The sequence below is a fragment of the Poecilia formosa genome, unplaced genomic scaffold, assembly GCF_000485575.1.
Source record: "Poecilia formosa unplaced genomic scaffold, Poecilia_formosa-5.1.2 Scaffold36, whole genome shotgun sequence".
Taxonomy (NCBI): Eukaryota; Metazoa; Chordata; class Actinopteri; order Cyprinodontiformes; family Poeciliidae; genus Poecilia; species Poecilia formosa.
The window spans coordinates 1,177,172-1,195,483 of NW_006799975.1; the positions used below are offsets into that span (position 1 = coordinate 1,177,172).

At 40.2% G+C, this 18,312-nt stretch overlaps 1 protein-coding gene across 3 annotated transcripts in view; it reads right to left on the reverse strand.

The window, feature by feature from the left end:
• The window catches only part of gask1a (golgi associated kinase 1A), a 38,229-nt gene continuing 19,917 nt past the window's right edge, over positions 1-18,312 (reverse strand). The window contains exons 2-7 of one of the 3 annotated variants that reach the window (XM_016670667.1): positions 10,615-11,265; positions 10,234-10,578; positions 8,488-8,907; positions 3,726-3,848; positions 2,898-3,001; positions 1-1,637 (exon numbers count right to left, since the gene is read on the reverse strand). In XM_016670667.1, coding sequence (XP_016526153.1) covers positions 1,433-1,637; positions 2,898-3,001; positions 3,726-3,848; positions 8,488-8,907; positions 10,234-10,578; positions 10,615-11,265 — 1,848 coding nt within the window. In that variant the 3' untranslated portion in view covers positions 1-1,432. Of the gene's footprint in view, positions 1,638-2,897; positions 3,002-3,725; positions 3,849-8,487; positions 8,908-10,233; positions 11,266-18,312 lie in introns of all 3 variants that reach the window. The other 2 variants (XM_016670668.1, XM_007550435.2) reach the window with 2 other exon arrangements.

Consider the following 18,312-nt stretch of genomic DNA (forward strand, 5'->3'; position numbering starts at 1 on the left):
AAAGCAGTGTGACAGTTCATGTTTAGAAAAGTGTCATTCTGACAAAGAATGTCTCTGCTTCATTCACTCTCTAACGCAACTCGGTTTTTAGCCAGTCGCTTATTTGTTTGTTTATTATTTTTCAATTATGGCTTTGTGACTGCTGTGCATTTTAACACAAAAAAGAAAAAAAAAGAAAATGTAAAAAAATGTTCACATTTGGGTCCATCTTCTTCCCAAAGCTGCTGGGATTTGGTCCAGAAGCAATTTTCTGACAGCCATTTTTAATCCTTTGATTAAAAGCTTATCTCATAAAAACAGGCATCCAAGCCAGACACTGACTGCCTCCAGCACAACACAATAAATAGATAAATACATGCAGAAATGGTGATGTCTGTGAACAGGATGTAATGGGTCTTTGTTTATTTTTATTGTTTTTTCAACTTTATGTTCTCTTTTTGTTGAAGCTACATCTGGTCTGATGTGCTTATCTGTGCCACGTCGGCTGAGTTACTGCCAATAACTTCACCTTTTCCTACAGATGATGCTCTTGGCCCTGTCTTTCAGAAGTTGACCTTGTCTGTCTTCTACAAAAAGCAACCAAAGGAGCTACAGCTTTGACAAACTCTGTTATTGTTGTAAAAGCCTGTTTCTCTCGTGGACAAAGGTCGGAGCGTTTGTCACATAGCCTCTAAAGGCTTTAGGAGCTTATCTGTAAAATGTTTTCCTCTCCTTGATGAAGAAAAGAGCTACTGCTGCCATTACCTTTTTACTTTTCTTTAACACAAAAAAATACACCTGGATCAGCTCATCTGTTTCTTTCTTAGTGTATCTGTTCTGTCTTCTCAAACCCCCAGGCCGTCTGCCCCAGTCAGCTGTGGTAGACGGCCGTTTACACTAAGAAATTTTCCTCTCTAAAGTTGCTACATGCATCCTCAGTGTAAGGGATTGCTGTAAGGTCGATGACACAACTCAAGTGACTGCCCACTGTCACCATGTGCTTGTCCAGGAGGAATGAATGCTGCAAGTAAGTAGCTGTTTCCATTCCAAATGTGCACAAAACTTTGTTGATGTAACTGAGTTTTTTATTGAAAGAAAACACCATAATTGCTAAATTGTGGTTTTTCTGACGAATGGAAACACAGTGAGTGACTTGAAGCAATCTGCTTGATTTCTTCAGATGGAAAACTTTTTAAACTAATTTGAATAATAAATCTGAATTGGACTGCACTGTTTGATAATTAGGATTAATTGAAACACATAATTGAATTTAGTCGACTTTTTTGAGATGATGTGTTTATATGGGTGCTATTTAAGTAAACTGACTTAAAGCCAAACTAAATTTGGTCTGTTTTTCTCCACAGTCATCAACCTTTGGTCACATTGAGGAAATACTTTCATATCCATAGACAGGAGTTCAACTTCCTGTTCCAGTTTGCTCGGTCCAGCCGAGTCACAGGTCCCTCCTGAGATGTATCCTCTTGTTTCTGATGTGCTGGAGGATGTAGTGCCCCCTCTCCTCCACCAGGCGGACCAGAGGCCTGAGAGCCGTGTACCCGCCACGGCTTTCCCAGAACTCCTTGTCTACGTAGAGAGAGCGCAGCAGCAGATGTTCCAGACAGCCAGAGCGGAGCACGGAGACAGCTTTCTCTGGAAACCTGAGCAGAGACGACAGACGACATGAAACAGCTTCACCTGCTGCAGCTCCATGGTAGGGCTAATGCAGCTTCCTCACACCAAGAAGTTTCTATTTGTGCCCAAATTAGTTTTAGATTTTCATTAAGACGTTCTCATTCATTTTGTTGTGTTTATCAGTAAGAAATATAAATATATTTGAGACTATTTAATAACTTGTTTATTGAGTTTTTGAGTAGGGGACAATAGAACTACCAAAGCAGGATGTATTCTTTAGAACTATAAACCAACGGATCATTAATTATGTCTAAACTTTAAACTTATAGAACCCCCCCAGTAAACCCTGGGGCTGTTTTACATCACTACTTATTCCGTCTGTTAAACTTATTGCTGTTGCTAATTGTCTAAGAATCTTTTAGAAGAAAAGCTGAACAGGAGGTGATGATACTTCACAGTATTAAAATTATAATACAAAAAAAATAAATAAATGAATTCAGTCTTACATCTGTTAAAAACAAGAAAGGTTGTGGTTTTTTTTTTCAGTGATCATTTTTGGTGTTAGGCTCCAATCCTTTACACACAAAAAATACTCTTTTAAAATTGCCAAAACAATATCTGTAGTGAAACCTGTTTAATTTAATGTCATTCAATGTTAAGTTAATCTACTGAGGCTATCTGGCAAATGTTATAATTTTGTCTATTACTGGCTTACTGACGCCATCTTGTGGTCGCTTTTATTACTACGACTTGTTTATCAGAAAGGAAGAAAGCCGTTGGTCCATGTATTCAGAAAGAAGCTCTCTTTGTTGTGTTTTCTTAATCTAAGTGCAGAAACGGCATCGTCTGTAAGTACTGTTCTAATTTGCTTGTCATATAAATCATAATTTGTAACCCGTTGACATGTTTTATATGACGATAGATATTTTTACTTGTGTTAGCCCTCGCGTTAGCCTAGCTGGCATTCATTTTCTGTACCTTTGTGTGTTACAGTTTTACACGATTCTCATTAAACCCTGCTAAAGAACCAAATGGAGTGCTTCTTGGTGGACGGATGGGAAAGTGTTTAGCTACCTGTATAGCTGAGTTACTGCTAAAAGTCACAGTGCTTAGCGAGGCCAGGACAATATCTGTTGATTTTAGCAATGGTGACTAGAAAGGTTGTTAGATGTTTTATGTGCGTCCTCCTGTTTCGCAATGTAGATGTGGGCAAGTGTGTGTGTGCGTGTGTGTGGGTGTGTGTGCGTGTGTGTTCTGTTTGTTCAGCAGTCACACTGTTCACTCACTCATCAATGCCCTCAAGCAGCCTGAAGTTGAGGTTGCTGCTGGATTGCTTTGGTCTGCCAGCATTATCTATGAACACGAGTCTGGAAGGATCCGTCTTCCTCACCTGAGCAAACAGACGCACAGGTAAACAGATGGGATTGTCCACTGTGCTATTATTTATTATCCTTTATTTCACTAGGAAAATCCAAATGAGATTAAAAATCTCTTTTAGAAAAGAATCCTGAAGATACTAAATATTGCTTTAATGGAAATGTACTAGTAGAGGTCTACCAATGATTCTACCGGATCAGCATCTGCGACAGATATTTTTATTTTCTGATATTTAGTTTGCAGGTAAATATTTTAGTCTGTAAACTAACATATTTAATTTGTACAGTCTGGATGTGTTTTATTTCCACTTATTTCACCTGGACAACAACCATGCCATGCATTAAAGTGGCCTGGATCAAAAACGTTGGCATTAAGATTATTGTACGATTATTACATAATGAAAAAAAAATTAATTGAAATAATTATCAACTTGTTCAGTAATGATAATAAACATTCCATTACATTAAAACAGCAGAGATGAACAGCATGCTACAGTGTAATCTAAATTTGGAGTGTTTTTCTTTAGCTCCAACGTCATGTAAGGAAAATGAACAAAGGAAACTGGTTCAGTCCATTTCAGCATATTAAATGTCAGCATTCCCATTACTATGATAATAACGACATGGCAACAGCATGAAAAAGAAAAATTGCAGGACTTATACAGCTGTTTGAAACAGCAGTTTCTGTAAGACTTAGATTTTAAAACGGCACTAGTGACGTATAATTGCTTTGCTCACCAGGATGTGAACCAGCTGCAGCTCCTTGCTGTTGCCACACTTAATGTTCAGACGGTTCTCCACGCAGAGTTCTGCTGGATCGGGTGTAAACCCACAGCAGTTCCTGTCCAGACGGTCATTTACCTGGATAAGAGAAAAAAGGAGCACAAGAAATATGTCAGATAAAAATAGAATAAGATAAGGATAATTCTTTTCTTGCCGTTCCTGGAAACAAACTCCAGCTGACCCTGTGGCTGTTGGCTCCTCGTATAGCAGCTCTCCTCATGTTCTGCTAGCAGATACTCCTGCAGGTCAGTCTACCATAAGCTGCTGGGTTTTGTTCTCCAGATCCATGTAAGTCTCATGTGTGACCTTGGTGGTCACTGGTTGTTTGCAACATTCAAGAATACCTGCCTATAAAACGACATTCAGAAGGAGGGCTTGTGGTTCTGGTTGCCTGGTTCACATGCATCATTTTGCTTCAGCAAAGCTCATTCTGTAGAAGCACTGCTGCACAAAGTAAGAGACATTAAACACCAGACTTACCTGCCGTACCCACCTGTCCACCTCTCAACCTGCCCTGTCACCATCAACCAATCAGAATACTCCCCTGACGCTCAGTTCCTCCACTAATCACTCTGACTCTGATATTCTCAATGTTTTAGTCTGAACATTGTCACATTTACCAATAAGTCCCACCTCACCAGCAGCATTTTGGAGGATTTTCACTGCATTTTGTGAATCCCTGATGGTAAAAGAATTACAGTAGTTCAGCCTAGAAGGAACAAATTCATGGACTAGTTTTTGAGTATCACCCCCAGACAGGATATTTCTAAATTTGGCAATATAGAAAGAAGGAAACTAGGTTCTAAGTCAATGTAGGTTTTAAGTAATAATCAACATAAACTTTAAGTTTAGGACTTACTACCAAGAGTGAACATCAGCTCTCTTTCAATCTATTTTGAACCTGATTTCTGGGATGCTGCTGTCCATGGTTCTGAACAGAATTCAAAGATGCTGCAGTGAAAAAGTCTCACAATAACATAATTCATGCTTTATTTGCTAATAATCAAGACTGTTAGTATTTTATTTTATGATAACTTGATTTGATATTTTTCAACATTTTAAGGATTTTATTGTTATTTTTTATGTTGTTTGATTGCAATAGTGCATTCAGTGACAGAATGTAGACTAGGAATTCTTATTACTTTTTTTTTTTTGCAGCTTCTGTTTTCCAAAGCAAATAGCAACAGGTTGGGCTGGGGCCCTGTTGGACCCATCAGATCCACAGACTTAGGATGGTTTCTAATGTCAATCAGTCAATCAATCAATCAATCAATCAATCAATCAATCTATTTTATTTATGAAGCACTCTTCATACTAAAAACAGCTCAAAGTGAAGTACAGATCATTAAAAATAAACCCACATTTCTCACCACGGAGGTCTTCTCATCAGGGTCTTAGTGTGACTGTGTGGGTGTAAGGAGGAACTAAATCAAGTTGACAGAATGAACATCAGCATGTACAACAAGAAAACAGGAAGTGGTGTTTTATACCATAGTCATAGTGCTGATGCATCCTCTAATTACAATAACTGAATGTCAGAAAGCATTGGAGAAGAGCAGGCTGGACAACAGAAAACTCACAAGGCAAGAACCTGATGAGGAGTGGAGGAAACTGACAGACATCTTATCTGCTGGGGACGTAAAAGAACCATGAGAACCAGATGGGAACAATCAGCAAAATGCAGAGTAGCTGAGGCATGAACTGAGGGAAAATGACCCATTGTCACAGAAGATTAACTCAGAAATCTGCAGAAGAGACAACATAAAGCAAAGACTACAGAGTAAGGGTGTTTTCACGCCAGATAGTCAGGGGGACTCAGTTCAATTGGAGACCAAATGTGCAACATTTGTTACATTTCACTCTAACCTGTTTCCCTCCTCGCCTGTGGTGGTGCTGCACCAAGAACCACTGAGGGAAACAACATAAAAACCTCTGAAGACACTGAGCGCAACTTCCTTCTTCACAAAATGCAAACAAAAAGGGAGTGGAGTCAGATTGTAGTGGTTGTAGGATTTCTCTTTTATCTTTGTCGAAAGACCTTGACCCATTGTGCTAGACCTGCATGTTTGTTTTAGTTGTATTTACCCAGAATGCCATGCACTAGAGTCAATTTCCTGCTTTTGAAGCAGTCTCTGGTCCGCTTGGCATTCACATTATGCATTAAAACTGAACCAAAATTCCCTTCAGTGAAACCCGGACCCATTCACACCTGGAGCCACTCTGCTCTGCTCCTGGAGCCACAGGACGTGTCGAGGCAACATGTAGGAACAAGTGTTCAGCTCAATCTGAGGCTATTAGAGGTTGGCCATGTTACAGGGATCGACTACTGGCAGCAAGGGGGAGAATCTGCCTCATGGGTTATTCATATTCAGTCTCACAGATACACACACACACACACACACATATACTTTAGAAGGAGTTTAAATACACACTCCATCTCAGAACAAAGCAGCTCTAAATTACTACTGCAGGCTGTGAAATCAGAGGGTCCATCCTGTTTCAGACATGTCAGAGCGAGCAGAGCAATACATTCAAAACACTGAGACAGTAAACCATTTACTGTACATGCAAGGAAACTAGGCAGAAACAAAATAGACTCAGTGTGTGATGACATCCAGTAACTGTACCTAATCTCCACAATAAAACGTCTTTCTAGATCTTTTATTTTTCTTTAGGTTGGAAACCATGGAAACATAACTCTAGTGAGATACAGGCTAAAACAAAACTGAAAAGAAAACATTGTAAAAATGACAATATCAATATATGCCTTTACTCCTCGATGCTGAATTACCAAGAACCACACACATTTTCTTCTTCACCTCTTAATGTTTAGTCTAATACACAAAGGATTTGCACAGCTTCAGGATTTGTTTAATATTCAGTTTCCTTTTCAGGCTCTTATTTGTGTCTGTGTGCTTGTATTGCTGTCCTGGGGATTTTGATGTTCAGACTGAAAAACACAAATAAATACAAGTTACTGTGAGGGAATAGAAGCTACAGAAGTTACTATTTGAGTAAGAATAATCCCCTAAAGTGACAGAAGCTTAAAGGAAGTATACATACTGCAATGGGAAAAAACAAACTGAGACAGAGACAGCATTAGTGCTGGCACACACACACACACACACACACACACACACACACACACACACACACACACCACTCATGTTCTCATTTAGCTGAAGTTTTTTTTTAGCATAATCACATTAATATTAATCATCTGCAGGGTTGTCATGACATGGTATCTGTAGGTGAATTATGTCATACACATGGATGTATGAACTGTATATATACTGTACATTGAACATAAATACAATTGTGTTTGTGTTCAAATAATTCCTCCTTTTCAAACCTTCAACATGTACCAATAAAATATGGGAGCTAATTGGTTCTCACAGCAACTACAGTGACTTCAAAGGAGACAACGTAACAGCGTGAAACATTTACGCTTCATTTTGACCCATATTTTCTACTGAAGGAGAACTGCATGCACACCAGACCAAGCCAGCCACACTTGGATTTTTATGAAGAATCTGGTTATATATTGTTGTGTTAAAATGTATGGTCTTCCCTGGAAACATGGAGAAGCAGAAAAAAAATGGCTGTGGACCAGAATGAGACAATTTTCACCTCGATCAACATAGACTGGCAACTGGCTGGTCGGAAACTTATTGGTCTGATCTCTTTTTGGTCAGTAAATGCACCGTCCCTGATTGCTACCCGGTTGTGGTGATAGCAACAGTGGTGCTGTTTCACATAGTCAGAGGAAGCAGAGATATGTAAGAAGCTATTTTAAAGTAAACCGCAACATGTTGATTGATTCAGGCCAAAGGAGAGAGAGCAAAACTTTCAGCAGAAACCAGTAAGGCTGGACAGATTCCAGCAGTGGTGCTCTGCTTTATCCGGTGGAGCTTTAGACTCTGTCTGTTTTGGAACATTACAAAATAATGTAACCATCTCTGTTTTATAGGAAATACAGAAAGATTGAAAACATCATCTCCATAAACTTTTTGTCTAAACTGATTAGCCATAACATAATGACCACTGACCAGCAACCACCTAATATTCTAGAACATTCTACTAAAACTCTTGGATCTGAGTGTTGCAGCGGTGGAAAAGAACAAAACAACCAGAGGAACTAATCAGAGGAAATGTGGTAAAGCTGTGGAAAAAAGAAACTGAGGGAATTACAGAGCCCATAAAAATATTCATCTCCTCAGATTGTTTGCTTTAGGCTTTTGTTGTTTTTACAAATCAAACTCTGTCCCCTAAAAGGGGGAAATTATATAAAATCAACTTTTTTGAGCATTGTATTATGTTAGAAAAGTTATTCCCTCATCAAAAATGTTCCTGGATTGTTGCTTTGATTCAGTCATGGATGTTTGAGAAATCCTTTAATCTCCAGTGGCAACCATTTGGGGGTAAAAAGCACCAATAACAAACCTGCCCTGAATTTTATTTAGGACTATCTGAGTAAAGGGGGATGTAAGTAACTGTATGCCACATTTTTGGGACTTTTATTAGTTAAAAACTTTAAAAGCAAAATATCACTTCTATCCCTCATCATAATGAGGCATTACTTTGACTGCCATAGAAACTCCCAATAAAATACCTGAAGGTCAGAAGTTGCAGCAGGATCGAATGTGTAAAAGTTGAACAGGTTTGAATAATTCTGCAAACCGAGTCAAAAGAAGAAAACGGAAACATGTTCTCTTACCTGTAGTAAGAAGTCAAACAGAGCCAGTCTTCCCCACTCTGCATGCAGAACCCCAACACACGGCTCTGAGCTCAGGCCTGTTTGGTTCCCACACTGGGCCCGCAGCAGCTTCTGGTACTGAACCCAGCTGAGAGGCACTGAGTTCTGGTCGCTGTCTTTATCATCCAGATGCTGAATGTCCGGGTCCCACCAAACTGCCGGCCTTGGCTCACCGTCAGTGAATCTGTAGGGTAGAATGTGATCGCGGAAAGTTCTGAGAACTGCTGGCAGACTTCTGTTGAGTCCGAGGACTCTGTCCAGGTGGAAAGCGAACACCTCAAACCAATCGTCAGGGCGTTTGACCAGGGAGCACAGCCCCCGCTGGCAGCGGCCGCTGTGCCCGGCTCCAGGCTGCTGTGAATCCCTCAGCGCTGGGATGTTCTGTGACAGGTAATCACATTCAGATTTTACAGTTTAGTTTTCATTGAGATTTAAAGCAAATACAAGCACAGTCTGGAAAAAAAAACAAAGTACACCCTTCAGTACTTAATGAAATGATCTGGTCAGAAACACAAAACAGATTCCACATATTAAAGAAAACACAAAGAAAACTAGAATCATTGTTTACCAAACACTTCCTGCTTACATCTATGATAGGAAAGAGAATTTTGCTTCCTGTTGGGTTTTTTGTTGGGTTTTTTTGTTGTTTGTTTTTTGAAGCTGCTTGGTTGTCAATTAGATATTAAACCATTTGTCCTTCCTATCATAAATAGCCAATTACAGCCAGTGTTGTTACCAGGCTGAGCCCCTTCACCTCACTCTGCAGTATTTGCGTCTCCTTCGGTAGTTTCTCATTTGTTTATAATGGTTAAACTTTTTGGGTCTCCTCCTGTGTCTTCATCTGGACCGGAGCTGGACTGTGAGTGAGTCTTTTTAAAACAGCTGTTTGCTGCTCTACAGCACGCAGGACAGAGCTTTCACAGTGCCAACATAGGAAGACATCAGCATGACCTTGCAGAAGCTGCCAATCATTTCAGGACAGCTGAAAAAGGCCAAACACTTCAAACCCATCAGTCAAAAGTGAGAAAATTGCAATGGTCCAGTCAAAGCCCAGAACCAAACCCGACTGACATGTTGTAGCAGGATCTTCAGAGAGCTGCACAAAAACTATGGCTGAAACTAATGCATTCATTTCAATGAATTACATAGATTTTAACGATTTAAAAAATCTAAGACAATTAATCAATTTATTAATTTTTCATGTAAATGTCCTGAGCTGGAACCTTTGTATTCAGGTGTTTCTGGTATGCCCATAAATCTGATGCACGAGCAACATCCTCAAACAAAAGTAATGGAGGACGAAGCCACTTCTCTTGGTCCACTGTTTGTTAATTCTTCCTTATAAAAAAAAACAATCTGATGGGACACAAACAGAATACTGTGTGTTCAAGTTGTGCTAAATGGAGTTAGCCTATCACTGAAGCCATTCAAGCCTAAAATAGAATCTCCATGCTAAACATATAGCAGCAGCACAGATGTTCCAAATGCTAATGTCAGCGTAAACTGTCAACATGTCTAAAGAAGTTCCATGAATGATCAGAAGTTCCTTAAACAGTGGAAACCTAAATGGATAGAATAAAACTTTGCTCCACTCTGATGGTGTAATAACCTAATATTAACAGATTAAAAACAACAAATATCTTGTTGTTGAGCTCATATGTTTATTTATTCAATAATTTAGCAGCATAAAGGGATGGAGGAACATACCTGGTGAGGTGCAGGCAGATCTAGCGCCACTTGGAGGACTTGTCCATGAGCCGGCACCCTGCTCTTACTGACAACTTCCCCTCCAGCCAGGAGCTCCATCTTCTCTATGTCGTCCCTGCTGAGCCAGTGCAGATGCTGCAGGTCTCCACCTATCCTGATCTTCCTTTGGTCAACATCTGAAAAGTCCGGCTCTGTGAGGCCCTGACACCAGTCCCTAACACCCTGCTGAGCGGTGGCTTCAACGTCCGACGCAGCCTCTCTGTCATCCAGTGACAAATGACGATCCTCTCTCAGATCACTAGAGGGCATTTCCTCCTTACCCACACTGCCACGTTTCCCAGAGTGCTTTGGAGCTTTTCTGTATCTTTCCAAAGATGTGTGACTTTGGTTTTGCTTCTCCCTGGTCTGGCTGTCAGTCGTCTGTCTGACTGTGACCTGGTGTGTGTGTCTGTGAGCAGCAGCTTTCCGGACACTTTTTATGGTGTCTGCTGCAGAAGACTTGTGGTCTGTTGTGGAAACATTTCCTTTGAGATGTGTGTGTGTGTGTAGAGTGTGCTTCACCACAGCAATGTGGCTGCTTGGCTTAGTTCTGCTCTGGAGCTCCATGTTGTTGCCTGTAAAGTCAGAACGCTGAGACTGAGTGAATACATCCGCCATGTCTTGGTTTCTTTGCTTCTTGTTGTGAAAGTCAGGATGACTCCTGACTTTCACAGCTCCTGCAGAGTTCGCTACAGCCTTTAGCAGTGCCGAGTGTGTGGACATCTCCTTCCCAGAGCTGCGTCTCCAGGTCCTGCTATGGATGTGAGGAGCAGGCTGCTGGAAGCCGCTGAGCGCTGCAGGCTCCACTACCCTGGGTTTCAACTTCCCCGCGGCACTCAGAATTCTGGACGGCTGCCGGTCAACGTCAGCAGGCGGCACAGGCAGGGGCAAAGTGACCGCCATCACGAAGATCATGAGGAAGAGGAGGAGGAGAGGAGAAAGGAGAACAATCCATCTTGGGCCACAGCAGAGTTTAGACCACACTCTCCAGTTCTGAGAAAATCAAAAATACACAAAAGGAAAGAGGACTGCAAGTCAGAGAACAGCAGAAGTATAATTATACTGGACTAGGATCATAAATCCCGTAGTTAGCAATTTTCTCTAAACAGAAAACAGTGTTTATGCATCTGGAAGGTTCCCTCAGCTCAACTTCTGGTTGCAGGACTGCAGTGTGTGTGCGTGTGTGCATGTGTGTGTGTGTGTGTTCTCCTGTCTGCAGGAAAAGACACATTTCAAGTTTGAGACAATAGCCTATATAGCAGCTGGAGATCGCTGTGATATTTAACCAGAACAGACATCAGAGCTGCAGCCGTGTGTGTGTGTGTGTGTGTGTGTGTGTGTGTGTGTGTGTGTGTGTGTGTGTGTGCGTGCACGCGCTGTGAGCAGCAGAATAGGAAGCTAATGCTTCCAGTATTGACAGGAAAGATGGACCACCCTTCTGAGACCAGCATGAATGTGCCAGGTCCATAATTCGGAGCTGCCTTTCCTTTCCCAAACATTTGGTTCTGCAGGTGGTTTGATCCGACACACTGACAGAGTGTGTCACTGAAGGAAGGTGACAAGGCAGCAACAGAGCAAAAACAGGCTTCAGGAGATCAAGGATTTGCGTTGAAACAACTTAAAGTGTTTCCACACCAGTAGTCCGGTAGACTCGGTTCTATTGAGGACCAAGATTGCAACATTTGTTCCATTTTCAGCTGCTGCGGTTCAGTTTTACACTGCACTGCATCAAATGAACCCAACCCTTTGAAAAACCTGTTCCCCTCTTCACCTGTGGTGGCGCTGTACCAAGAACCACTGAAGGAAATGACTTGAAAATCTCTGAAGACACTGAGACAAACTTCCTTCTTTATGAGACGTAAACAGAAAGGAGGAGAGATGAAGACTTTTAACCGATCGACAAAACGTCACAAATCAAGATGACTTTTATTGCCTTAGACTGCAGACATTCCCACAAAACCTCAGCACCTCTGGAAAATAACTTCATTTCATTTGGATTGCTATCCAGAAAACCAACACAATTTGTAGCATATATGAAGTGCAAGAGAAAACACACAACCTGTTAGAGCGAAAGGAGAGTCTATCGACATCCAATGTCAAGACATGATCAGACTCCCAGTTGAATTTAGATCTGGAATTTAACTTCTACTTTTAATTCATTCACTTCTTTGTGTTGGTTTGTCACAGATGGGAGAGAATTCAGTGGGTATTTCTGCAGGCGCCGTAAATCAACCATCTTCATTCAGAGGCAGGAATGTTTCAGGGTCTTGGGAAATCTTTCCAACCTTCCAGCTGTTAACCACATTCCCAGATTCTCACCGGGCTCTGGGACTTTAGTGAAAGGATCCCATTATTCTTCACCTGGAATGTAAAGGAAAATCAGGCTCTATGTGCAGACAGCAGTGTCTCCTATGGTACACACACTTATGGCCCCATAGACCCACAGAGGTATATGTGTGTGTGTGTATGCGTGCATGTGTGTGTGTGTGTGTGTGTAATAGACAAAGGAATCTGTCTTCCCATAGGATGATATAATGTTTGATCCCATGTGGAATGTTCATTTGTAGCAGACTTTTGCAGCCATGTTTTGTTGCTCTGTGTGTTTTTATGGACGTCTGGGTTCATTCCTTCAGGCTCAGCCTGCTGATGACCTCAGGGAGAAGTTTTAATCTTAAAACGTTTATTATGACATTCATAAAGAATGTCTTCATTCCTACAATCTTGGCTTAAAAGCAGTGAGACAGCTCCTCCTATAATGTAAAAAACAATCTTATTTGCTTTTATTTTCAATATGTAAGTTTTTTTTCCCCACTTGTTTTTTTCTGGATTGAATGTTATCTCTGTGTTTGTGCCTCTTTGTTGTTCTTGTTCTGACTGCAGCTCAGCACCAGCAGCTTCCACCCACCTGCTGCTCTCACATATCTGAATATTTGGATTGGAACCACACTTCTCATCTTCCTCCAACCACCTCATCTGCTCTGACAAGCTGCAACCTCCCAGCTCTTTTCTTTTCATTTTCTTATCTTACTTTTTTTGTTTCTGTAAATGACTGCAGGGATGGTATGCAGCAATATGTTGAGACATGCAACAGGTGCTGCAGCCAGCCAGCCAGCCAGCCTGTCAGTCAGTCAGCTGACTCGCCTCAGGAGAGGATGGAGCAGAGGGAGGACAGGGAATCGGGACAGATGGAAGAAGAAAAACACTCAGTTTCCAGAGAAAAGGTAATGATATGTTCAGTGAAACAATTCAGAGAGAAGCAGAGAAATTAGGTTGCTGCACTGAGTGATTATGTTGAATAAAAGACATTGATGAACTTTCTCACATACCGTGACTTTATCACAACCCAGTAGGGCTAAAGTTTTATGCCGATATGTTATGGTTCTATTGTGATAACCATAAAATGGCAATAAGAACTATTCATTACTTTTTTAGGGTACCTGTATGGCTGACACCGCCATACAGGTACCCTAAAAAATAACAAACGCTGACAAATAACCAGTTTCAATGACAGGAAAACAGTTTTAGGGAGGTTTAAACAGCATTAATTAGAATTTATCATTACAATGACAGATCATATTTATTATCATCATAAGAAATTTCTCACAATAAATGATAAACAATACGATAAATGCCCACCCCTATTTGACAACACTTGGATATCTCCCATGTATTGCTAATGTTTACATTATCATAATCCAACTCACCAAACTTTTCCTCTGTTTTATGAGAACTAGCTGAATTCTCTGGGAATTTTCCTGAACCGCAAACAGGAAGAGATCCACTGTATTCATGAACTGCTAAGTTCATCCTATATTTCTGCTGCACCAGGAATAAAGTCCAGAAAAAATGCAATGTATATGAATATACTCATATCTTTAACAGACAGAAAATGACCTTGTGTAGATTCCTTTGTAAGTACAAACACAGAGGTTTTCTTCCTGTGTAATGAAATGTGAGCGGTCCACGGCCGTGTTCTGCTGTCAGCAGCTTTCTGCTGTAGAATCAAATGACCGCTCACATCGCCCAGGTGGATTATGTTTTGTGTATTTTTATTAGGTACAAGACATACACTCGATGTGTTAAACAGCATAAATTGTAGTGAAAAGATAATTTATTTCACAAATATCACACCAATAATCCTCCCACTAAGACTGTCTGAAAATACTAAGCTATATATATTTACCAACATATTATTATTTGTATATTTATTTCATTTTTTCTAACTGCATCAGTGACACTTTTATAGGTATTTATAGTCAAACTTACGTTTTTTCAGTACTACCAGTGTACTCTGGTAGCCAGGCAGGCAGTGACATTTAGTTGCCAAATTCACTGTTGCGTCTTTGTGCAAAGACAATAAATTAAGTGTAAATCTAAATTCAGTTCAGAAAACAAACAAAATAATTTACTATATAAAATGTAGATTTAGTAGATGGATCAAGCTCCAGATCCAGAGAGGCAGAAAATCATTTCACCAATTTCTGACTGGACCAATCAGATGTCTGTGTATCTGTATAGTTTGAACATCTGCATACTTGTTGTGTGGGGGCCACTAGTCAGTCACTGTTCAGCAGTCTGGGAGCGCATATGCCAGTTGCCCTGGAAACACCACTATAACAGACGTGAAGGCAGCGCTTCTAGTCAATACTAAGACTCCTCATGGGACTGTATGAGGAGTCACATCATAGTCCCTCACAACAGAGATGTCTCTCTAAGGACGACTTCCTCAGCTGCTGAAAATGCAAGTTAAACTCACTCCAATATAAATGAAGTTTGAACCAAGTTAACAGATGGTACGGGAAAATGTTCAGCAAGCATCCATATAACTAAGTCTGCTCATTCCATTTATACCTTAAAGGTTTTGGTGACTTTTAACAACAATAAACTGAGTTTCTGTAGCAGATTTAAAAGATAAACATTCTACTTATGTGTCAGTGTGTGCATGTTTATGTGAGTGTGTGTGTTATCAGTAAATAGTAGCACAGTAATTTACTGTACTGAAGTTAAGTAGATAATCACAGTTTGTTCAGACACCAGTAACCTGAGACGTCACTCAGAAGTAGATTTATAGAAGCAATTCTCTGCACAGAAACTAGAAAATTGCACACTATGGAAGTTTCTATAATTTACAATTTGTCCATTGAAGCTTTCCTCCAGTATGAATATTTTAGTTTAAGTAATTCTGATTCCAAGTATAATTTTACATCCCATAATTGTTGAAAATGTATTTTTTTATTTAGAACTTTATAGGCCTACAGCCCCTGAGTGTATAACACATTAAAATATTGCAAGACAATTGCTGTTGGATATACTTAAAGAAAAAAAAAGTTACACTATATGAAGAAGCATCTAGCAAATTAAAATGTAAATCATACAATACATTTTAACACCATATCTCCATGATTACACTCCTTCATTCTTATATGCTTAAATTTTTAGTGAATCATAGAAATAAAGTGCAACGTGTTTCATTTGTAAATGAAATGGTTAAGGAAAATCTCAGAACCATACGGTCAAATAAAATACTTTTACAATGAGCTTCCTTCCATATTCTGTTTATATGTTAATTTGTTCAACAAGCAAGAAAAAATGAGCATTGATGTTACTGATGCATATAATGTTTATGAAGGCTAAGGCATGAACAGAGGGAGCTTCTTTTTAATGAAAAGTAGCTGAGCTGAGAAGTACGTGCTGAAATGGATCTTTGTGCCATTTAGGCCAGAATGGGAAACCTCAGTCTGTTAACCTGTCAGGACTGCAGTGGTTTATTCTGCTGACATGTAAGATATGCTTAAGATGTTTTCTCCTCCTCCTCATTCTTCTGCAACCTTTATACTCAAAACAGAAAGGATTTGCTATCTGGTGACAGATCAAAATCAATAATTGTTCAAATTAATTTCAGCTTTACTTTCAAACAAATCAAAGCAAATATTGCAAAAGTTTAATATCTAAGATTTTTGTGTTAATCATAATGACAAATTTCATGTTTCTTGTTTTTTTTCTCTGTCTCATTGAGAAACCAGACATCAACACATTTTATTTACCCTGGATCGAGGATCGTTGCCATGCAGTAGAGTTTGGTTTTTCTGAGTCACAGAATCGTCTCTTCATGGCTGTTGCTGACGCTCCCTTCATGGTTTTGATGCCTCCTCATCTGCTCCTCTGCAGCCAGTGCAGTCACAACAGGAATCACGTCAGAGGCTAAAGCTTCGGCGGAGCTAAGTTGCAATGTTAATTCCTCTTCCAGAGCTAATGATCCTGTAGGCTTTTCCATGAGTGTCCACTGGTGAGCAGTGAGGTTGTCTGGCAGCTCATATTAAGACCCAAAAGTTCCCAAAACCTGCTTCTGTTCATGGAGAATGAAAAACAAAATGCTTTTCCACCAGGTCTGCACATCTTGATGGAGTCTTCTTATGGGCTGGTTGAGGTGCAATGAACATCTCCAAAGCAGGAGTACGCGAAGGTGGAATGTTTAAGATGCCCAACTATTCCACGTCTGACAGAAACAACTTCCGTTACGCTTCCCTGAGCCAGAAGTCCCTCGCTAACAGCTAGCTGGAGGATATAAACTCAGGGAGGTTAGCATCACTCAGCGCTTTGATCTTGTTTTTGGCATTGTCCCAGAGCGCAACATTAACAACTTTTGGGAATATTCCACAACCAAAGCATGTCCTCAAATATATCTGGAATGGCATTGCTGTTAGCATTGCCATACCAGGTGTACCACATTAGCAATTTGGTTTGTGTACCACACTAGCAATTTGCTTGTGTAAGAAACTCCAAAGTTGCTTTGCTTGTAACAAGTCCCAGGGATGAACAGGTTCTGGTCTAAAATGTGTAAATTGATCACAGAACAATAGCCAGAAACCAGATGAAAATGCTACTAAAGCTGGTAAGACAAAGTCATTGTCCTCAGCAAACGTGTCCTGTACCAACATGGGCTGGATAGTCATTCAGTAAGGAGGAAGACATTATTCCATAAAGAACCTTAAGAAAAAACAAAATTCAGTTTGCAACTGTTCAGCCATAATGACCATTGTTACATTTGGAGGAAAAACTGGGATGGTTATAAGCCTGGGAACACAACGCCAACAGCATGGGAGTCGTGGTACTGTTTTACTTCAGGAGGAACTTTTAGATTTCATCCTGCCACATCTAAAAGATGTTGCAGGACATCTGAACTTCGAGTTTGTTGAGGAATGCAGTTTGAGACCACTGGTCTGAAGACATCAGTCTACAAGTTAAAGTCAACCAGACCCAGTTTTGGAAGGATGAAAGAAGGAAACCAAAAACATTTGACCCAAGTCTTCAAGGGCCTCTTCAAGTGTTTCTATGTAGCTCCAAATTATTTGAAGCCTATTTGCAGATTTTTTCATCAAGTACATCTAAAACATTCAAAGGAAAACTCAGCTTAGATATAGCGGAATGCTACTTGACTTGTTATTGGCTGATGTTTGCCAATCAGCCAATCCAGGAGCGCACTGATTGGCTGTACTCCAAGGAGTGGAGATGTGAAAGACAGTGGAAGTCAACTTCAACGGTAGTGGCAAGATAGTTTTCACTGTGCACATCAATGCATATTAAGGCATATTTGGTGTTTGAAGTATTAAAATAATCAGCTACAAGCATTTTTAGAAGACATCTCAAGTATTATTGGGGCATGCCATAGCAATGCATGGAGGCAGTGACTGACTTGCAAAGCAAGTCAGACACTGCCTCCATGCATTGCTATGGCATGCCCCAATAATACTTGAGATGTCTTCTAAAAATGCTTGTAGCTGATTATTTTAATACTTCAAACACCAAATATGCCTTAATATTGATTGATGTGCACAGTGAAAACTATAACTTTGAAGTTGACTTCCACTGTCTTTCACATCTCCACTGCTTGGAGTACAGCCAATCAGTGCGCTCCTGGATTGGCTGATTGGCAAACATCAGCCAATAACAAGTCAAGTAGCATTCCGCTATATCTAAGCTGAGTTTTCCTTTGAATGCTTTACATGTACTTGATGAAAAAATCTGCAAATAGGCTTCAAA